The 22,817-nt window shown below is 37.2% G+C and overlaps 2 protein-coding genes and 1 long non-coding RNA gene across 7 annotated transcripts in view; 1 reads left to right on the forward strand and 2 right to left on the reverse strand.

The window, feature by feature from the left end:
* Positions 1-22,817, reverse strand: part of LOC108004018 (uncharacterized) — a 340,152-nt gene that overhangs the window by 200,652 nt on the left and 116,683 nt on the right. The window lies entirely within an intron of this gene.
* LOC133667219 (uncharacterized) lies at positions 12,739-21,635 on the reverse strand. The gene is made up of 2 exons (XR_009832511.1): positions 14,426-21,635; positions 12,739-13,357 (listed from the first exon to the last, which is right to left on the reverse strand). It is a non-coding gene; the product is annotated as an uncharacterized LOC133667219 (long non-coding RNA).
* The window catches only part of LOC114578275 (uncharacterized), a 54,812-nt gene continuing 53,618 nt past the window's right edge, over positions 21,624-22,817 (forward strand). The window contains 2 exon segments of the mRNA XM_028669818.2: positions 21,624-21,952; positions 21,955-22,008. Coding sequence (XP_028525619.1) covers positions 21,718-21,952; positions 21,955-22,008 — 289 coding nt within the window. The 5' untranslated portion in view covers positions 21,624-21,717.

The raw sequence follows: 22,817 nt of genomic DNA on the forward strand, positions 1-22,817 counted from the left end.
ATGGTGATTGCTTGCCGCGCAGAAAGCACGAGGACGAAGAGGGAAAGGGAAGAGGCTGAGCCTAACCACGCGACCACCTAACCCATCCCCCACGAGCCTCGATGTAAAATATTCTCTCTAACATTCCTTCGAGCTGACAGCCTCGAGAGATATTCTATAGCCAAGCAGAGGGATTTTAATTACCCCCGAGGCTGCTATCGGGCGAAATCATACTTTCGGTCTTATTTATGAACACCCTAAACGACACGCTCCCATCCGACAATTTATAAGAGTCTAAACGACTAATTAATATTTGTCGCCATTTATGATCGGTTATAGTCCCAAATGGACGATCCTCGAATATTTTTCAAGCGAGAGGAAGAATGATTAGGGGAGGGAGAGTGGGTTGTGTAAAAAGTTCGATCCAAAATGACGATTTTGTGACGATTACGCTAATAATTAAGTCAAGTCGTTGGAATTATTGGTTAAATGTTTTGTCGTTGCAACAAACCCTTTAGGTTTTGTTTTTACGTTTTTTATTAAAATTTTGTATTAAAATTAACCTTCGCATTACAATTATTTTCCTAATTCGTTCTAATAATAACAATAATAATTATCACGTCAAAGGAATGAATCTTCATAGCTGAAAAGATTAATCGTACAAGTTGTATCTTCGAGTTAATACAATTTTTTGCGTCGAATGTTGCAAAAGAATCATTATTATTATTGAATTCCATCGAAGAAATTCGATACGTCCGTTTAACGAACAATCGCTAAATCAACTATTATTCAATTCCATTAAAGAAACATGAAACATCCGCTTCGTTCCCTTCATAAATTCATCGCGCACTCACCTTCTGGAAATCCTCCTCACGGCCTCTAAAACTTCCTCGTATAAAGAAAATTGAAACCTTCAGCGAGGCGGAACCACTTCAAAATCGTCGTACCATTTTCCATATCGCGATTTTCCTTGGCAGGAAAATGGCCGCGAGCCCGCCTCTGAAACGACTTTCTGAACATTAGGAATGGAATTCGCATTGGAAATGGCATAAATACGGCGTGTATAGGTACGTACAAGTATCTTTTACGCCGGGGACAGAGTGGCGGAGAAAAATTCGCATACTCGGATCTAGTGTCGGCTCTAATGCGGCCGATTGCCGCTACCGAGACGAGGTACTCGTGTTTCACGCGCTGGAAAACGCGTGGGCTTCGATCTGGCTGTTCCTTGCCGCGTTAAATCTCGAGTTTTATGGACGGACTGCTGTAATCCGTTAGAAAGATTCGATTTCACCCGCGTTTTCATTGCGAAAAAATTCGTCTGATTTCTTATTTCGCGAGAAGAGATCAACTTGAAGAAAGAACATCGGAAAAAGTTCGATTAAATTTTGTTCTTAAAATTAGTCGATTTATCCGATTCCTTATTTAAAAAAAGATATCAATCTGACTGTTAAAGGTCGAGAAAGAAAAACGTAAAAAAATTAGATTATTTCCGCATTTATAAACTTTTTCTCCCCATTTCTTTCCTTTTACCTTTTTCGTAACTAGTTTCGACATTATATGTTACATATTATTAATCATCATACTTCCTCCTAGCTTTCCAACAAATTTATAATAATTATAACACGTTCTACGTTTTTCTATATTTTCCTATCTTTTCCTACTATCGTATAAACACTTTCCACACGTTATATTCCAATAATAAACCAGAAAACCAATTTACAAGCAAGTGGTAGAAACGCATCATCTCGCATCACGAGTTAATCATCTCGTACACTTCCTCGTACTTACACTTTCCAATGCTCTTTACTCGTCTCACCTTAACCCCCCCTCTTCCCAACAAATCGAAATCCCTCTCACACACGCGCACCTCCCCCGATCATCCTCCTCCACCAATCACCGTATTCAATAAATACCATCACCCCACTCCAAATCATTCGATTAATCATCCCGAGATCGTCGTCTCTATTACACCCAAGGATCCCCCTCTATCCATCGGCTCTCCGTCGAAGAAAAAGAAAAAGAAAAAGAAGAAAAGGAAAAAGAATGGAAAAGAGAGAAGGGGAAAGAGGAGATGAGACGCGGTGAAAAAAAAAAGGAAAAAGACGAGAAAGACGAAGAAGAGGGATTACCGCGCGGCGTACGAAAATGATTAATTACACGGCGAGGAGCGAGAGACACGTCGACCTTGCCCGCTCGACGTGGCGGCAGCACGCGGCAGCGCGATACTTATCGGCTTGATTTACATCGTGGTTAAAACCGTTGACACGCCGCGCGGCTTTTCCCTTTCACGGGTATTATTCGAGTGATTAGACCGCTTCGTGGCGGTCGATCAGGGGAATTTTCACGGGATGATTTATCGAGGAATATGAACGAGGAAGGGAAAGCTCGAGGGGAGGTCGAGGAATGGCCGAGTTGTAAATTGAACGTCCTCACCTCGAGGAGGAGATTTTTGAGAGCGAGGCGCGAGTGTTTACCGGAGAGAATTCTGGGAACGATGGTGAATGTTTGTGAGGTTGGTTGGCCATCGTGTATTCGTGATGGGCTCGAAGAGTGAAGTTAATGGTAAAGGAGGGTAGCAAAGTTTGAATTTATTTCGCGAGAGTTTGATCTTTAGAAGGTTTGAGAAAGAAAATATCGCGTTGACGCAATTCTTTTCTCTTTCTTCTTTTTTCCTTTTGGAAAGGATAAGTAAATTCGTTTGAGTAATTTTTTCAATCGTCGATTTCTTATTCACTGTGAAAAATGATAAAGAGTAGATCAATTGTTCTGTTGAAGTAAAGATCGACGTCTTGAAATTATCCATTTTAAAATTTTATTTTAAACGTTATAAGAAAAAATTAATTTGATAATGGCTACCTTTTTTTTTTAGAATATATAATTTTATATAAATTCCTATTTATTTTTAATCATTCATTCAGTCCATTAACTATGTGAAATAAAAAGAAATAATTGAAGAAACATTGTTGACTCTTATCGTTATACACGTACATTCCAAATCATAATAAAAACCTATTAAAAATTTCTAAGATAGAACAACAAAAACTCTTTTCATTTAAATATACAAAAAACCATAAAACCTTTCAAAACCATAAAACTTATCCACGAAGCAAGAAGGAATAGCATTTCTGCGCGTAAATCATCATCCTTCCTCGCAATTTCTTAAAAAATTCGTGTCCCTCGATGCAAAAAGCCAACAGCTTTAATCGACGAAGGGTGCGCAAACGCTTCATTCCCTTCGTTTCATCCTAGTTCTCGATCCTAGATCGAAATTAACGCACGACCCGGAGCCATCCTTGATGGATCCACGATCCGAAAGTCGTTAACGTTTTCTTTGACCCAACTCTACTAATTGCGTGGCTGCAAAGGGTCTCCTCCTCTGCCTGGGAGATGGTCTCACGAAACTGTTCCTAACGCTGTAAGAGATCCCGGCCGGAGGGTTGCAACCAACGCCTCGGGGCGGGCAATTAAACGTGATTATCCTTCATTAAGGACGAATTCGAAGGACGGGGCACTCGGGGAACTCGGTTGCGTAATTGTGGGAATGATTCGTCGTTGCTCTCTCTCTTTCTCTCTCCCTTTCTTCCTCTCTTCTCTTCTCGTGTCTCTTCTCGTCTCGTTCCGCTGTTCGTGATGGTAGGCTCAACGATCCTCGCGTGCACCCACGCTGAAAATCGGCTTGGAAAGCCTTCGAGCGTTCGTGAACGCGGAGAGGAGGATGATTGGAAAGGTACGGGTCAGTGGAAAAATTCCTGGTCTGGAAAGAACGATCCTTCTACACTAGATTAGTCGAGATCGAAAGTGGAGAAGGAGTTTTGCAGTTTATCCCTGTAATTTAATCTTTTTTTTTCAGCTGTGACGTACTTTTTTTAATCCTCGAATTGATCTCTTTACATACGCAAGGTTACGTAAAGTGATATGGCTTCGTTGTGACTTATAGGTTAGGAATCATAGGAGGGGATTGTGAGTTAGATTTAGAGATATATTATTTTATTACTTGTTTTTAAGCCTGAAAGCCTGATGATTTAATGCGAATATCTCAATGGTTTTGATCCTTTTAAATTCTTTAAAATTAATCTTTTTATGTACATAAGATTACATAAAGTGATAAACAATGGCTACGTTGTGACTTATAGGTTAGGGATCATAAAACTGCGAGCTAGATTCTGATGATTTAAAACGAACATCTTAATGATTTTTTTTAAATTCTTAAGTTAACTTGATTGATATAGGTTTAAACTTTAAATTTTATCCAGTGTGATGGTTAAAATTTCAACAAATCAAGCAAACGAGTCTTGAAAGGGAAACCGAATTTGATATTAACATAGAGAACGTTTGTTATGACATTAAAGAAAGAATCTTTAGTGGAATGTTAATGGTTTTAAGTATTTATTTGCAGAATTTCTTTAACAGACTTTCTCACAATATCGTTTTGCATTACGAAGATTTTGCATTCTTCAGTGGCCAAAGAATCATTGCAATATAGAAGTATAAATTCTTTTAACAGTATAAAGCGGCAGCAACAAAATTTGATGCTTTTTACGAATCAAAAAATTCTTATTTTAAGATCCTGACCAATTTTTATCCTTCGTCCTTCTCGAATAAAAATCATCGGTTTTTCGAATTGCTCCCTTCCTATCCTCCAAATAAACGCTACCAATATCCTCGTCTCGTTTCTTTTTATCCAGCGCCTTTGCACTTTTATCTGCCGTTATCCTGGTGTATCATTATCACGACAGGTTGTTTGTTTTGCGAGGCGAAGGGGAAGTGTTCCTACCAAATGTATGCCGCGAGTCAACACTTGGTGCGCGTGGTTGTTTGACTGTTTGACTTTCCCAGAGCAGAGAGGAGCGGTTCTGAACCGTATATATCTACCTGCGAAGGCTCAGGTTCTAAGTTTCCTCAAATGTTGTCTCAGCCGGGTTAGATACCATACGTCGCGTTTTCAACCCTAGATAACAGCGTTCTTCTTCGAGATTAAGTTTCTCGTCCATCAAGGGCGGGTGGAGTATCGCCGGATGGAGTCATTTAAAAAATTCCTTCGCGTTTCGAGGACACATCAAACTATTCTTTCTCCTCTTTTTTCCTTTTTTTTCTTCTTTTTTTTTTTTTTTTTGATTCTTTTTATCTGTACGAAAGTATGCAAAAGGAAAAGTATTTGAAAGATTTGTTAGTAGTGATAGGTCGGAATTTGATTGAAACTATTGAATTTTATTTTATAATTAAATATGTAAGTAGATTTATTTGGAAGATAGATTGTTTCAATTTGTAACGTTATTTTAATTAAAATATTTTTTTATCTTAATCAATAGGGAAATGTGAAGATGTTTCCATAAAATGGAAAAATGATTTTTCGTCGATTTTTGTACTTTTATCTTGATAAAATCGTCATATTTTTATTATATATATATATAGATAAAAAATTTGATTTACTTTGAAATAAATTTCTTCTTAAATTTACGATTAGATTTGTATTTTATTTCTAAGAATCGAGTAATTGAAAAATGAAGAAAGATAAGAATCTTGTTTGAACAATTGAAATAAAGAAAACATTGAGAGGAGAAATTTGAATTTATATCAGATAGAACCACGAAATGATAGATCCCAATATTTTCCAACATTTATTCAAGGACTATGCTAATCCCCAACACTATTTAACGTATAAGGCTGAAAACACTTGTGCAAACATGAATGCACCTTATTTCTAAGTATCTTATTATCATCTACTTTACATTTTTAACTCGTACGTTCATTAAAAAAACTAAATTTCCCAACGACACGTCATCCACTCCCACTCCTATTCTTAACAAAAATTCTCTGAATCGATTAACAAAAATACCGCGAAATCTTAAAATTTCTTATAACAAAAACATCTCATATATGCTCCGTCACGCGTTTAATGATTGCAATATTTATTTTTTTCTTTATTAATAATAATAAAAAAAAATCCTAAAATATAATATCAGAATGAAAATTCCAAAACTTCAAAACCTCGTTGCGTGTTTCGTTGCATTCCCAATAATGCCGCAATTATCGATAATTACAGCGTCGTAGTATTTCTCACGCGATTATTACGCGCGCGATATTCCATATCGGCGTGAAATTCCACATCGAAAAAAAAAAAAAAGAAATCGACGAAGCTCGTGTCAGAAGGCGAGTATACGCGAGGAACGAATATACGCGGCCTGGCACGCGTATCGCGAACCGGAGTCGTGATGCATTGGACAATGACGTTTCCGTCGCCTCACCTTCGGCCTAATCGCGTGATGGTGCTCGACGGGCACGTTTCTTTAGCGTTTTATCGCCGCTAAAAATTCGCATAACGTTAACGACCGGCTGCGTTTATCGGGCACGTGCTGGGAAAATGGGGACGCGAGGGGGAACGTATTTTACTTTTAAATTTGCTCGGCATACTTCCGACTAATATAATCAATTCTGGAAAAAATAGTAACGATCGAAATATCGTTCTTTGAGTTATTTTGATTATAGAATGAGGGGAGGGAAATGGTTGAGAATGAAAAATTAAGATTAAAGAATGTAAAAGGAAATTATTTTCTTCCTATTTAATATTCCGTGCAGAGAAGAGATCGACGCGAGAGATTTTAAGATTAATTATCCAATCTGATCGTAGGTTCGTCACAAGATATATTAAGATATATTAATGAGAGAATCGTGTAATAGCTATAAAATATTGAGGAACATCTAACGAGCATCAACTCGCTTCCTCGTTGAATAATTACGCGCCGTAACGTGGAAACAAAGATGTTCAAAGGCATCAAAACAAGCTTCTATAACGAATAAAATACACGTATCTATATCAATCTAAAGTTTGGAATTCTAAAGTGTGGTAAGTTATTTACAAAATAATTGGGTTAAAATTCTAGATTAGATTAAACAATTCTTTCCTAAAAAAAATTCCTCGAAATCAGCTATCACCATATAATTTACGTCTATCACTGTCGTTAATATATTAGTACAGTTAAATACTATAAATCACTATTGATATCCAGTAGAGAGTTAAACGAGGAAACCATCAATCGGAGGAAAAGGGAAGAAAGAAAGAATAATTCCAAAAGTTTTTTCGGTCGGTGTGTTTGTATGAATATACACTGGTTTCCACCCAGTGGTCCCGGAATACACGTGGAACAAGGCTGCGTTTAATAAGGTGCAGCCGTCTGACCTTATTTTAACAGATACCGCCGCTATTTGATCAGGTCCACCCATGGCTGCACTCGGCGCGTATATTTGTTTTACGTGCCGTTCGTGTGCCTGTCGCGAGACGACTTAACGAATCGTGGAAAGAGCTGACGTTCTACACTTAAACACGTTTTCCAGCAGAGGCGCTCCGCGCGACACGTTTCTTTTTTCTTTCCCCCTCCTCTTTTTCTTTCTTCTTTTTCTTCTTCTTCTTCTTTCGTTTCCCCTTTTCTTCTTCTTTCTTTTTTTTTTCTTTCTCTTTTGCTCCTCGTTTACTTAGAAGCGGCAGATGCATTAGAAAACTCGTGTGACGAGCCTCGACATCGTAACAGAGACGCGGCCAGAGAAGACGTCCAGTCCACTGTTTTACTAGGAAATGGGGAAAATTCTGGGAACGCGAGGATAGATGGTAGTTTTAATTGATCTCGTAGAAAAAAAAAAAGGTTGAAACGTATTTGTCTTTTTTATAAGATTCCCTGCAGTCCTCGATCGTTTTCACGTGGATTTTTTTTTAAACGTCTTCGAATTCTTGAATTCTTGGGAATGGCAATCGGTTTTGGAAGATAGAAGCGTTAGAATCAATGGGTTTTTTTTTTAGTTGATAGAGAAAATATGGATATGGTAGGAGAAATAAAGATTTTTGTTTTTTTTTCATGATTATTGGAAATTAAATTGTCACATTCTTTTTTTCGAATATATTATTTCGAATTAGTATATTTTTATTTCGAGTATCTGTTGATATCGTTTATTGTTTATAATTACGTTGTTTTTCGTAAGTGAAAGAAATGATTCGAAAAAGACCGATTTCTTCTTTAAAGAAACGCTATCCATTTTGGCAGAGGTTTTTCTTTTGATCAAATTTCTTTAAAGTTTAAGGATTAATAATACGGGATGATTTAAAATTAAGACATTGATGCAAGTTGACTTTTTCACTTAACAGTTAAAGTATTCAGGCTCATATTTGGAATAATTGCATCTCCTAATATGATATTCTCGTACAAATTGCAAAGAAATATGGACTGTCTTTCTACCTGCAATTCTGTAAAAGGTAACTTGTTTTCTCATTTTCATTCGTGCAAGAAATTATTTATATACAAAATATTACAAATAAGATATTTATATGTATATAATTTGATAAAAGAAATTGCTACCACATTAATTTCATTTCGAAAGTTAACCGGATTATCTACAAATACAAACTTGTACTTACAATTCTTAACTCTTAATTCCGTACTTTCTTTAAATTTTAAATCTATTATTAAACACTCATTGATATCCACAATCACCTCCACAATACTTACAATACTTACAAAATTCAAATTCATAGATTCGGGTTATAATTTATCCCTATACAAATTACTTGAAATTAATCTCTTTCCTAAACAAAAATCATGTCATCTTCCATAGATGCAAATTGCAATTACGTACTAAGCTAACTTAAAAAAAAAAAAAAGAAAAATTCCACTTAGCATAGAATCACAAAAATCCAAATTTCAATATCTGTTGCAACTGATTAATCGAATAATCTCACCCGGTATATTCAAACAATCGCAAGAAATTACAGGCGAATCAACACCGCCAACTCCCCAATTTATGCGTTTACCTTGGCAATAAGGTGGCGTGTATCTAATCTTATCAAGCCAAATAAAGAGCGTGGAAGTGACTGTGCGCGTCGAGGCGACAGTTTCTTATTCGCGTGACAACTCGAGTAGTACGCGATCTGTATCGATTTCCGATACACGGAGTGGCCGCGCCTCGCGATCGTACCATCCAGATCCTCGATCTCGTTCGTCCGGTTCGCAAGATAAGGCGTAGCCGGGCCACCCGGTTTCCCGATAAAACCCCCTCGAATAGCTGGATCGAATGATAGAACTTGGTGTATCCAATGTCGATCCTCCGTCACGATAAAAATTGGATGATCGCGCGGAATAATTGCGGCGTAGATGATCTTTATAAGACTATTTCTCTCGAATGCGTGAATCCGTTCAAATGTATTTTAATATAACTGTTTAACTTTCTATGAGAAAAATAAAAAAGGGAACTTGGAATTTCGATCGAATTAAAATTTTGGGATTTTTAGGATCTATTGCTATTCCACTCTGCTATTTTACTCTACGAGAAATAATTACTCTTATTTTTCGTAATTATTTCGCAATTATTCGAATTTGTATGGACATCGAATCCGTGAATCCGTTCAAATGTATTTTAATATAACTGTTCCTTTCCATGAGAAAATACAAAAGGGAAATTAAAATTTTGGGATTAAATTTTTAGGATTTATTGCTAATCTACGAGAGTTATTTTTCCCAATTATTTCATAATTATTCAAATTTGTATGGATATCGAATCTGTATTCAAATATATTTTAACTGTTCCTTTCTATGAGAAAATACAAAGGGAATTTTGATCGAATTAAAATTTTGGAGTTAAATTTTTGGGATTTACTGTTATTCTACTCTGCTATCCTATTCTACGAGGTTTATTTTTCGCAATTATTTCGCAATTATTCGAATCTGTATGGTCATTCGACTCGTAATTAGGTCGTTTCGTGACGATTTTCGAATCGCGGCACTGAAAATAATGTTTCACCAGGCGTAGTGCCAGATAAAACGTCCTCCTCGACTGTTGTCCTCGCTTATTTTTGCGCACGTCGTCAGACCCAGTGCTCGCCGCCATTACGCAGCCCGAAGATAAGCTAATCGACGTTGTAAAAAGCGCAGTTCACGGATGACATCGTCGTTTCGTTCACGATATTACGATAACACGATACGACCCGGAAAACTTCCATACACCTGTTACGGGGACACTTGGGTTTGGGGAGATAGGGTTGGAAGCGGTTGTCAGCCGAGGTTTATGTGTGTAGTGATAGATTATAGTGTATATATTTTTTTTAAATATTAGTAAGTAATCATACGATACGTTTATTGCGCGTAATAAGTGTAAAGATTATAGATATAGATATAGACTCACCAAAGTTGAACATGGAATTAAACTGGAAAAAATATAAAAATTTTATTATAAGAACATGACTCGATGACTTTTTATAAGAAATATATTTCTCGCTTCGCAAAATAGAGACATTGACAAATTCCAAGATAAAAAATATTGAAGCGTACAGTACTTATGTCGTTAAAATTAATGCACACCGATCAACATTCTTGGCAACGGTGCGTCTCAAAAGAAAAATTAAAAATAAGCCTCCTTAATCTATCTAATTTCCTGTTCCTATTCAACTTATCTCCATCTTTTATATTATGTTTCCAACTTGAGAAAAGAAAAAAGAAAAAAGAAAATTACTAAAAGAATCATTACTTTAATATTCTTATTTATATTACATTAAAAAATGTAAAAATCAAATATTTTCCCCTCTTTTACAATAATTATCAATCGATCTTCCAACATTATTCCATTATATAATTATCATTCTCACAATTTCTATTATCATATTATTACTTACACGTTATCTTACGCTACATACTACCTGCTATCATCGTTACTTCACAACAAATACCATCTCTCGAAATTTCTCAAAAATCCCCTTGAAAAATCTCCAAAAAAGACATTATATTATATCTCCACCTTACCTTATCGTTACCTGCAATACCTTCCAAAACCACTTCAAAAAGAAACCCACGTTCCAGACGAGGTTATCCCCTCGAATCTGCGAGTGATTTCGCACGGTCCGTGGCAAACAGGAATTTCTTCATCCAGCTCGAGGTGGATCACCTCTATGGAGGAGAAGCGTGGATTGGCCGGAATGAAACGGCATCCAGGGTGGCCCATTATACCTCTCCTCCTCCTCAATGACACCAGATTATCCGTGGTCCGATCCCGAGGGCCGATTTTCGTACGGTGGCCACGCCAGCCTAATTTCCTTTTAACAGGCTCCACGCCGTTATCGGACGTGGCTCCGCGAGTGTACGATTTCTGCGCGCCACCATCATTTGTCCAGGTGGACAGGTGGCGAAATGAAGGACCACACCGCTCGTCCAATTCTCGATACATACGCGCGTGCTTTTCGCTCGCGAACCCGGATCCACGCTTTTTGGATCCTGATCGTACACCAGCTTCCGTAATTACGACGATTGGCGTGCGATTACTTTTTTGTTTGTCAAATCGAAACTTGTTGCTGCTGTTGCTGTTCTTGCCGATTGCTTCGGTAAGAAGTTAGTTTCTTTTCTCTCTCTTTTTCTTTGATTTCATTTGTTTTTGATTTTTTCTTTTTTTTTTTTGAATTTTGAAAGCAAAGTTTTTTCTTTTTTTCGAAACAATCTCGAGAGAAGCGCAGGAGACTTGGTGTTGAGGCTTGGTGGATCGATGGAGGGTTGAAGTAATTTGTAATTTGCTTGGAATATATTGAAATATCGTAGATTTTACATTAGAAGATTTTATTATGTAATTTAATTTTGTGAAAGTTCGAATTATCGTTTATTATATACATTGAGACATTAAATGAATATTAGAAACGATGACCGAAGATTTTATTTCTTGGTACTTTAATCAATAATACGTTTTCTCTGGGTTTAAAGATATATTTAACGGATCATTAAAGTTTCTTAAATGAACGTTATAAACCACATTTGAGATGGAAATAGAAAATCCTCTGTGGAATTTTATAAACCTGACTCGCTATACAGGAAACTTAATCATCTTCCATAATTATGAGTTTCTCTTTTGAACGGAAGAGAGTTTCTATTCTTCCATTTAAATCGATAGAAAGGCACTTGACGTGGAAGATCGGTTAATCTTAAACCGCAAGAAAGAATGAAAAAGAAAAGAAGAAAAAAGAAAAATAAATGAGCAAAATAAATAAATAAATAAATAATAATAATAATAAAGAATACGTCGAGTAAATTTTACAACGTATATAAGGACCACCAAGGAAGAATGAAAATTCCCCAAACCACAAGTAGTTTAGAAGCTTCTTAAAGCGAGAAGGACCATGTTTGGGCAAAAAGAAAAGAAAAGAAGCGAAAAGAAAAGAAAAAGAACAAACGTGACAAAAAATCAATATTCCAGGGTGTACGACGAATTGAGATACAAGGTAGTTGACGGCGATTAGAGCTACCGGTGTGGCCCGATTCGTGTAGTGTGGCTAATCTGTAATTGGACGGAATCGCGAACCATCGAGCAGAGCGAGTCGGCCCATAAGATGCCGAAATTGCTACCTGGCATTGGTGGACTTGGTCCAAAAATATACTGTGCAGATTTGCGACCACAAATATTAATTTAAATATTCAATTTTGGCTCGAGATTTTGTATTCCTAATATTATTAATACACGAAAGAATTAATTTTTAAAGGAGACTCATTTATATTTATATTGATTCGATTCTTATTTAAAATCAAATCCGTAATACTAATATTCAAATATATTATTTAAATAAACTAAATAAAAATAAATAAATAAAAATAAAAAAAGATTAATTTATACAAAATAAAATTATTTTTCCTACATTATTATTAAAAGAAGAATTATTATTATTATTATTAAATTAAAATTAAGAAACGAATGATGTGGATTTAAGAAAAAAAGGAATATTCAAAATAAATATCCGACAATAAAGATATGAATATGATTCAACATCGTATCTTTTTATTTCCTAACATTTACCTAACACATGCATTCGTACGCGCCCACTGTAAACCCCTCTCGTAAAGCAGCCAAAATAATCCATTATTCCAGACCATTACGAATAAAATACACCGAAGCCGGCCTCCAAAATCCCGACCCATTCACGATCTTCCGGATCTCAACACCACTCGTCAAAAGATTAACGCAGACCAGCTCGATTTCACTCCAACTGTCAATGACACTGCTCAAGACACGGCTCTCCCTTTCTCGACGGTGCATCCGTGAGGTTATGGCGGCCATTTTCTCGGAGGGATCCTGCCTCGGAAGGATCCTCATCCTGACAAATGATGCACGCCGCCACCTTCACGGAATAATTACGCGGCTCTGGAAACACGGGAAGCAAGAAGGGGCAGAAGAAAAACAGCGGCGATCATGGAGCGGCCAAAGCTTGAAAAATTAAAGCCGAGTGTCGCCGTCTCGCCGCCTGGTACGTGGAGCGGCGTCGAAATCGTTGGGCTTAAGGGGGATCCCTTGACAAATGAACGGCGGAAAGGAAATTGCGGGAGAAACGCGGCGGCGCGGTGACAAAACCTCTGCTAGAAGGCACCGACTAAAAAAAAAAAAAAGAAAAAAAAATTACATTCCCGCGAATATGTTAAATTATGAAGAGGGCAATGAAGAGTGCGACACGGATGTGCGCATTCTCGTATTTCTTTTCGTAACCCACTCGGTGAAACTCGAATGAAAAATAGAACGTAGGTAGGGCGTCATCTATTTTCACGTTGATTCGCCGACAGAGTGAATTATACCTGTTTTTCTTCGAAGTCTCGAGTCGAAAGGTATGAAAGGATGTAAGGAGATTGGGTCGACTTTTGAGGCTGCTTATTTGTTGTTTGTTCATATTTTGACTGTTATTTTGCTTTCGATATATTATAATGGAAAGAGGAGATTCAAGAAGGGGATATTTTTAGATTTATTGAATTGAAATTGGATAAATGGATAAATGTTTCGTGCGATTACTAACGCCCTTGTGTTATAATTTATGGATAATAATAATATTAGTAATGGCGGTGAAAGTTATGCAATTTTAAATATAAGATATCATCGTACGATATAATTATAAAATATTAAACCGATACAAAAGAAGACAAATCAACTTCAAATTATCTCAAAAAAATTTCAAAACCTCCGTTAAAGGTGACAGAAAAGTAATTAATGAATTCTCGAATGAAATTAACCGAAAGATAAATGCGCATCGTTGCACACGCGAGGAGAGACACGTGTGGAAATCGCATGCTTTCATTTTAAAAATCTGATGATGAGACGAAAAGAATCGTTGGGTGCAGGCATCAAGTGGAAACGAGGGTCCGTCGAGCCATTGTTAATGGGAGCGCGTGGCGTAACTCGAACCGGATGAAGCTACGAGGGGTGGCACTGGCACCAACTTCGATAATTAATACGAGAAGGCAGACAATAATCGATTCCTCTCCCCTGATATTCTTCCTTCTTCCTTCTATTTCACCCTCACTCTGTAATACCATTCCTTTCGTTCTCTTTTTCGCTATTTTTTTTCTCTATTTATCTCTCTCTCCCTCCCTCCCTCTCTCTTTACACGCGACCTCTCATTTCTCGACAAGCAGCGATTTCATAGCCAGGAATTACGAGCAATAAAACGCACCTGTTTATTCATGACAGCGCCGATTTATTTGCGATACGAGCCACGGCCCATGATTATTGGGAACGGCCAAAAACTGGCCAAATTACCCGACCAAACGAGCAGCGAATTGTTCCGCGTTTGTACTCGTATGTGCGCGCTCGGCGGAATTGCCTATCGATCGTATCGATTCCCTCGATCTTCATTCCGGCGTACTCTTCATTGAAGAGCAGAGTAATAAGTCTGGATTTTTTATGTCGATATTTTTCCTACTTTTCTCTTTTTTCTTCTACATCGAGGAAATATGTATTTTTGCATTGGAAATGCTGTCAAGATAGTGTATATATATATTTCTTTTTTATTACAGGAAATAAATATTAAGAAAAGAGTGGAATTAATAATGGATAAAATCGATGATGAATGAAATTTAAAAATGTCGAATTTAAAGAAAAAAATAGTTTAGAATCGCCAATTTAGTTTCACATCGAAAAAAGAGAAAAAAGAAAATCTTTCTCAATTGCGAAACGTCGAATTCACTTTTATGAAACATCACACTGTGAAGCCTCCCGTTGCACAATTGTCACTCGCACGTTCCACCCATCAATAATAACAACGTTTCGTAACTGATGCTCGTCACGTGAAACGTTTAGCAAAAAACTGCGATATTGGAGAAATGGTAGTGATTAAGTCGCCATTGCGTGACGCTTGTTAACTTCATTATCGCGCGAGTGCGTCAACGAACCGTTATAAAAAAATTCCTATATATATACATATACGTATATGCATACATGCGTTCAATGAAAAATAACGCGCGACGTGACGCTGTTTTCAAAGCTGCCAGTTAATTGCCCGCCATCCGGTATATTAACGCGATGTCCTTTCCATCCTGTTGCTTTGGGTGGCGGTGCTAAATAAAGAGCCTCGAATTAGGGAAAGAGACTAATCGTCGTTGGTTAACGCGCAGCCTGCCGCAACGATTCGTTTGACTGATGATTCGGCTGGGAAACGACGGAAATTCGTTAAGCGGTGGTTAAACGAAGTCACTGGTCAAAGAAATCCTCGTTCCTCAGTGTCTCTATTAGGGAAAACATCGTCGATTTCGTGAACTAATGATGTTAGAATGCAAGCAGTTAACTTTTCAGAAGAAATTTTATTCGATATCAATGATTCTATTTCCTTTCTTTTCTAACCTAACCTAAAACTGGCTCCTCTAAATTTAATTAAATTCAACTACGCGTTGAAATTCACACGTCGTTCCAACGTTGTGTCACGTGCAACGAAACGAAATGAAACGAAACGAAACGAAACGAAATCTCTCCAGTATCATCCAAGATGGAATATACGTCGAATTGAACACGGGAACAACTGTGCGCTCTCTGCACGTGTTTACGATCGTTTCACGTGCCCGCATGGCCGATGCACGGGTGGACGAGTGTGCGTGCGCATCACACTGTGATTCTTTGAATGTGTGAATCGGAGTGTGTCCGCGGAGGATGCGCGCGAGGGGCCCGCCAGTCGAGGTAATGACTGGAGCTTCCTGCTGTTCGCAAACTGCACAGGGAAAGGGAGACGGTCCCCCGTCCAGGATATCCGACATTTAATCTGATTTCTGGATTACGCCGCCGCTTGCCCTGAAAGAAACACTCTCGTTCTCGATCCCCTCCTCTGTCCTCCCCGATCCCTGTCTCTCCCTCGTCCGTTTTTCATCCTCTTTTCACCGCTAAAAATAATACCCTGTTGCGTTACCCTTTTATGAGTGGCGAGACGGATTTAATGTATCGTTTTAGGAGGTAACGACGAGAGGTGGGTGAAAAGGGATGTTTGTTTGATCGGTTATTGGAAGGTTGAGTCCGGTTTGACGGGTTTATTGCGGCTGTCTGAGTTAGGGTATTTCAGTAGGATGGGGAATAGCGCGATCGTACTTCATGTTCAATTGTTATAAATATGAGTATTAACGTTTAATCATTGCCAACTTTTGCCAGACAGTAATCCAAAACTTTCTTAAAACCTAAAAGCGCTAAGATTTACAATTTAAAAAATTAATTTAAATTTTACTTAGATTTCAGATTCGATTATATAATGCTAATTTTCGCATCGATTTTATTGAAAGCATCAAAAATCCAATAGATTAAAATAACCAACGAATCATTGAAAGTTGTTCAAGAAATACTTAAAGATAATAATGTCGAGCAAACGTTTAAGTAAAACGGTGTAAGTTTATCGTTCACGGAGATTCTCCGGTTATCCGAAGCCGCGGCAGTGTCTTCCGGTTTCACGACAAACTTCCCTCCTTGTTCCGACCGTGGGAGATCGTGCGATCTCCCTACGTGTTTTCTTCGCGTACTCCGCCGTGGTTAATTGGTATCCACCGAGAAGAAACTCAAGGAGGCAAACGCTTTAATCGCCGTTATATCAGCGCAAAATAAGACTGTCCTGGACGCGGCGCGCAAGAAGGTAAACGCGAAGGTGCATCGACTTTTCGTATCGTATATATGGGGCTGGCATAAGCGCGTATAACGTTGCAGTAAAACGACACTGTCCCGCGTTTAATTCACGCGACTGGCAAGACTTTTGTTCCCTGAATCACGTTTCCAGCACACGGGAGCAAGGTGTGAAAGTTGAAAACGAGCTTCCATCAGCGGAATCAGCGGAAATGTCTCTTGTGGGATATGGAGCGTTCGATCACAGAAATATGAATTTTCCTTCGAATTGCAAAATTCGAGAAAATATTGCAAACTTTGCAATTACTTTCCGTCGGGAAATTTATCAGGGACAAAGATTTTTTGGAAGTTCGATCTTCCAAGGAACAAAAAATCCTTGCAAGCCAATCGAGGGAAACGAACCGAACCGGGCGAAAAAGCACCATACAGGGGCAACCAGCGTTGTGAACGCGGCATAAGGAGGCACGGGTCGCACCGTACGTCCAATTGACCAGTGGTGGGGATTGGCGTGCGTCCACTTCTCCCAGTGCAGGAGCAAGCCTCCTTTATGCAGTCTCACCATTAGCGCGCTGATACGCGCTATATTTCGTCAAAGTGTATTTTCTTCAAATCAAAATTTGTAATTATCTATGTTGCGCGAAGGCTTAGAGCCAGAGAGGATGAGAACAAATTTATAAATGAACGGTTGTCATCAATGGCACTCGTTTAGTGGCCCAACTCTTGTCGTTAACTTGGCGAGCGATCGAAAAAACTTTCCTTGAAGCACGGTGAAATATAAATTGCCATTTCCGACCGACACATTCTTCGACGCATTATTATGGATACTACGCCGTGACCGAAGCTCCTTGGCGAAACGAGGATCCTTGGATAAAACATTCTTCCTCGTGGGTAATAGGCGCTTGTTGTCCGATTGCATACGCAACATTTATACCGGCGTATAAATCGGCCTGTACGCCTTGTTTTTCCCGCCGTTTCGAGGGTAAATGGCGCCGTTCGCGCCACTTTGTCCCTCGTTCCTGCCGGAATGCAGAATTTATTGCGGTAACGAGCTGTGAAATACAGCCGAGCTGACTGCGGTACCGAGAACGAAGGAGGGCTCGTTAACGGATTCTGCCCTCTTAAAATCGAAGCTTTTTGATATTAGGTTCGGCTAGAATTTCTCCAGAAATTACCTATTACCTATCAGTTCCTTTGAAAACAGAGAACGAGCACAATTTTTCCCAAGTTTTATCGAATTCGTGTCGAGAATATATTAACTCGTCGCGATAGAGTTATCCTCCAATTTTATTCGAAATCTTCGCGTATATTATCCTACAAATTTCTTACGAAAAGGAAATACGAAACGCTATGTCGCGTAACAATCGAACGATCCCGAGTCTCGAGGAAATTCCAAAGTCACTGATAATTCAAGCAACGCGGAATAAACGTAAAATAAATCTTCCTCCTTCCTACATCTTTCGCAAGCAGAAGAATGCAAGCAATGTCATCGAACCCTTTACAATTCCATTCCGCGCATTGGCAGGCAGATCCTCGAATTACCTTCCGCTTACGTTACAACGATCGTCTAATCGTTTCTCGGCTCGTTCATCGTCATTCGATGAAATTGTTTTGAAACGTGGAATCGATCAACCCGGATCAATTCGATCCTTAAAATATGCAGAAGGTTGAACGCGTCCGTGCACGGGCGTACGATTACCCACCAGAGTCCCGTGCCAAGTGTCCAATTCGATTCGCGTTGCAGACATTCGTCCGTATATTCGGTCAACATCCCACGAGCTCGAATTCGCGGCGCAAAGTATACGCGGTGGATGCCCGTGACACGTTCACATGACCCTTTTCCGCGCGTCACAGTTCTCATGAAACAATATACCGAGTATGTGAATGGGAGACGTGTCGTTACGATACTTCCGGCGAACAGTCACCCGCCACGAATAACATTAAAGTATAAATAATGGAAACGGGAAGTTTCTCGATGCGAGGAACGTGTTCGTACGAATCGAAAGTCATTCGGGGAATTTTCAATTTTCTTTTTTTTTGTTTGAAAACAAACATTTAACTCGTTTAATTTAAATACTTGATAAATCTTTGAACCAAGGCAATTTTAAAAATTTCAAATTTTAATCGTACGTCGGTATTTTATTTATGATATTTGAATATTGGGAATTGATTTTAAAAAAATGTAAATTTTTATAACAATCTGTAGAGATCGATAATATCTTCTTTGTTGGGAAAGAGGAGTATCAAATGAGATATATTTTAACAGTTCGAGTTAAATATTGGGAAGCACTTTCGCGTGAAATAAATTTTTAAATATAATCAATTGATTTACATACGTGATAAGTGAGTCTTGCGATTTGAATAGAAATTTTTCTGTTTTATTTTTTTTTCATTTTAATTCATTAACGTTAAAGTTCGATTATTTATTAAATAATTCTTTATCTTTATCAATGTGTAAATCCATATAAAAAACAAAATTACTATGAAATGAAATTCAAAGATCTCCGTTACGAAACTAGTCGCAATTTTCCGAAAGGATTAGAATAATATGTCGATTATGAAACTTGGAAATACAACAAAACACTCAATCTGATAAATCGTTAGTATCACGTAAGTTATCAATTAAAGACAAGATTTCAGATAAAAGAAGAGGTAAATAAGTTATTAGACACGATAAATGTTAACAAAAATAATAAGTGAAGTAAAAAAGCATAGGGAAAAATCTTATACGTGTCATTTAAGATATCTTATGACGCACTTTGATGATTATCGATCATCGAAGAATGTAATTAACTCCTTCGATACAATTGGAATCAAAAAATTCTCGAAGAAACTTTTGAAAATTCTCTTCATTACAAAAGTAATACAAAAAAAGAAAGAAAAAAAAAGAAAGAAAAAATTTCGAAATCCAATTTCCCCCTTTCGAATCTAAATATAGGAATCTACGTCTTTGAATAAAAGTTTCAAGTTCGAAACGCTATGAAATATTTATCAACTGTAACTACATCACAATATAAATTAACCACATCCTAAAAATTAAAATTTCAAATCAAAAGATTGAAGTTCAAATATAAATATTCTTGCTCATAAAAAAAAAAAAATTAAAATTTCAAATGAAATTTAACGTTGCGCGCACTGCATACAACAATACAAAAACGAAAATGGTAGATGAGGCGGTAGTCAAGGATGATTAACGAATGGGGAAAACCAAAACGTTGCGGAAACGATCGCGTGGGAGTAGCTGGTCTCGTAACGGATATTACGCAGTAATAAGAGCAAGAGTCACGCGAGCACCCACGAGAAGGAAAATTTACGACGGCATTACGGAAAGGCATCGTCCACTTTGATCTCACGGTTGGCGCCACGATGAAATTTCGTTTGTTTGTGACGCGGTTACATTCGGTTAGGTTGAAATCGGTTGAAATCGGTTGAAATCGGTCGATTCCGGGTTCTTTATTGGGAGAAACGGTGAAACGAAACGCGAAACCATAACCTAGCACACAAAACTATGCATGAGCGCGTTCACGAGCGGCCTCGTGACTTACACGTCACGCTGAATGATCGGTCTGTACTAGTCAAGGCCAACTTTCAATTGCCACGTTTACGAAGCTGCTAGAAATGCCGATAAACAGTGTAGAAGCTATTTCGTCGAAAAAACGAAGTGGAAGGAGTTTACATGATGTTTGGTTAGGTTGATTTTTCTTTTGATTTTGAATAATAATGATTTTGAATAGTTTTATGTTTTAGAATAGAATATTATATTTTTATGGTTAAGAAGGAAAAGATTCGCAAGAGAATATTTTAATTTTGGTGAAATAATAATCTAATGTGTACAAGTATCAATAATATTATTCGAATATTGCAATTGTTAGATAATTAGATAATAGTTCTAATACTTGTATTCTAAAGCTGTCTCGTAGATATAATCTAAAATTCTTCGAGATTTTGTGTGATTTCATGGTAAAACAATCTCATATAACAGTCCGTCATGTTCTAATCGAGTGGACAATTATTTTTGAATCGATAAATAATCACTTTGTTATATCATTGCTACGTTACGTTCCGCTCATGGAAAAATTTAAAAGTAAATTTCAATATTTACTACATTTTTGTCGTTGCATCCAATACTCTTGAAATTTTTTAAAGAACAGAGAGTTTATTACTATTATTATTATTATTACTTTAATCGTACAATGAAAGATGTAATCACATAGTATTTAACAAATGGATTATTTTTCAACTTTGAACCATTTAATTTCCTTTACAAGTATTTGTTGTAGAACCATTTCAATATTTAATATTTTATACAGCAATACTGATATATACTTTGAAATAGTGAATTTTTTTAAGAGCTCGTAGAAGAATCAGCAAGCAATTAAAACAATATATAATAATTTCAAAAATTATTTAAAAACTTGTATAAAAATCACCAATCCAATACGAAAAAAAAAATTCATTTCATTCGTTATCGTTATCAGTATCACGACCGAGAAAATGTTCTTTTCGATTACCTCGAAGTATAAATTTACATGTCAATTAAAAATTATGGAAAAATATATTTTTCTTTTATAAATAAACATTAAAAAGAGAGAGAGAGAGAAAAAAATACCGCGTAATTCGCGAAATGCATATTGTGTCTCGAATAAACGTCATAAACGGAATCATAAAATTCCCCTACCCCCAACTTTCTTGCAAGAAATAACGAATTACGTGACCCGTCCGTGTCTCGAGATTAATAATTGATAACGCCTTCTTTTTTTTTTCTTTTTTTTTCCTTTCACGGAATCAAATGGAAATTTCTGCCTCGCGCGCACAACAGGCATCGAGACATCATTTTTCCAGGCAATTATCCACGGTTTTTGCGGCCACGTCTAGACGATGCCTCGTTCGTGTCCGCGTAGCGACGAAGAAACGAAATGGCAGGTAACGAGGCGCCTGACATCCGTCGAAGAACTGGCGACCGACGATAACGGTGCTCCAGAAACGATAACCAGTTCGAGCCGTCTGGTTCGGCGACCAATAAGGATCATTGACTCCCTGTTATCGCGCCGCAATTCCCAGATGTCTAATACTCGACGAGAGAATATTTTTCGCAAATATTTTGACCAAACCGAGGCCAAGAATGAGCAAGATATCGAAGATTTCTACCACGTTATTTCTTGGAAATAAGTAAGTATATATTGAGTATATTCGCGAAATATGCTTGAGTGTATCGAAGTTCGCTTAAATTCGAGATTTTCGCAAATATTTTGACTGAGTCGAGATCGAATAAAAGAAAAATTTTATGACAGATTTCTTGGTATACGTAAATAGAAATAACTATTTGGATACTTGAATTTTTTATTTTTTATTTTAAGTTTTGAATTTGTGGATTTGTAATCTGTAATGGAAAGTGTTCTTTTACGCATTAACATTCATCTTTTATTGATTTCTGCCGTTTAAAATTGTATCAAATTTTCGGCAAATAATTGTGCGAACTTATTTCAAACGAAATAGTATCGTTGCTTCATTTTTCGAAATGGCTCGCATTCGAAGAAATAAAAATATTATGTCACGAAGTTGAGATAAGAATTCGCATATGAAAAAAAAAAAAAAGAAAAAAAAGAACAAAAATAAGCATGAACGCGTAAACAAGAATAAAAATGAAGATAAAAATAAAAAGTAGTAGAATATTGAGATTATCGTTTCAATTCAAATATCGCAATCAATGTTTTTGCAATTATACGTAATATAATTGCGTACTGTAAGATGATTTTACTATTAAATGAGATAGCATTTTGCACAATATTTTTCTTTCTCGTTTATTAATGTTACGTGACTAATGTGAAGTAGTTGTTCGACTTCGAAAGAGTTATTTTTTTATTCAAAAGAATATCTGCGCGCTAATGAGTGTTATCAAGGAAATTTCCTTGCCTCGTCATCGTGTTTCAATCGTGTTTTGAATATTTCATCGATTTATTCGAAAATCGAATATCTTC

This window comes from Apis cerana, linkage group LG13 (assembly GCF_029169275.1).
Source record: "Apis cerana isolate GH-2021 linkage group LG13, AcerK_1.0, whole genome shotgun sequence".
In the NCBI taxonomy this organism is placed as follows: Eukaryota; Metazoa; Arthropoda; class Insecta; order Hymenoptera; family Apidae; genus Apis; species Apis cerana.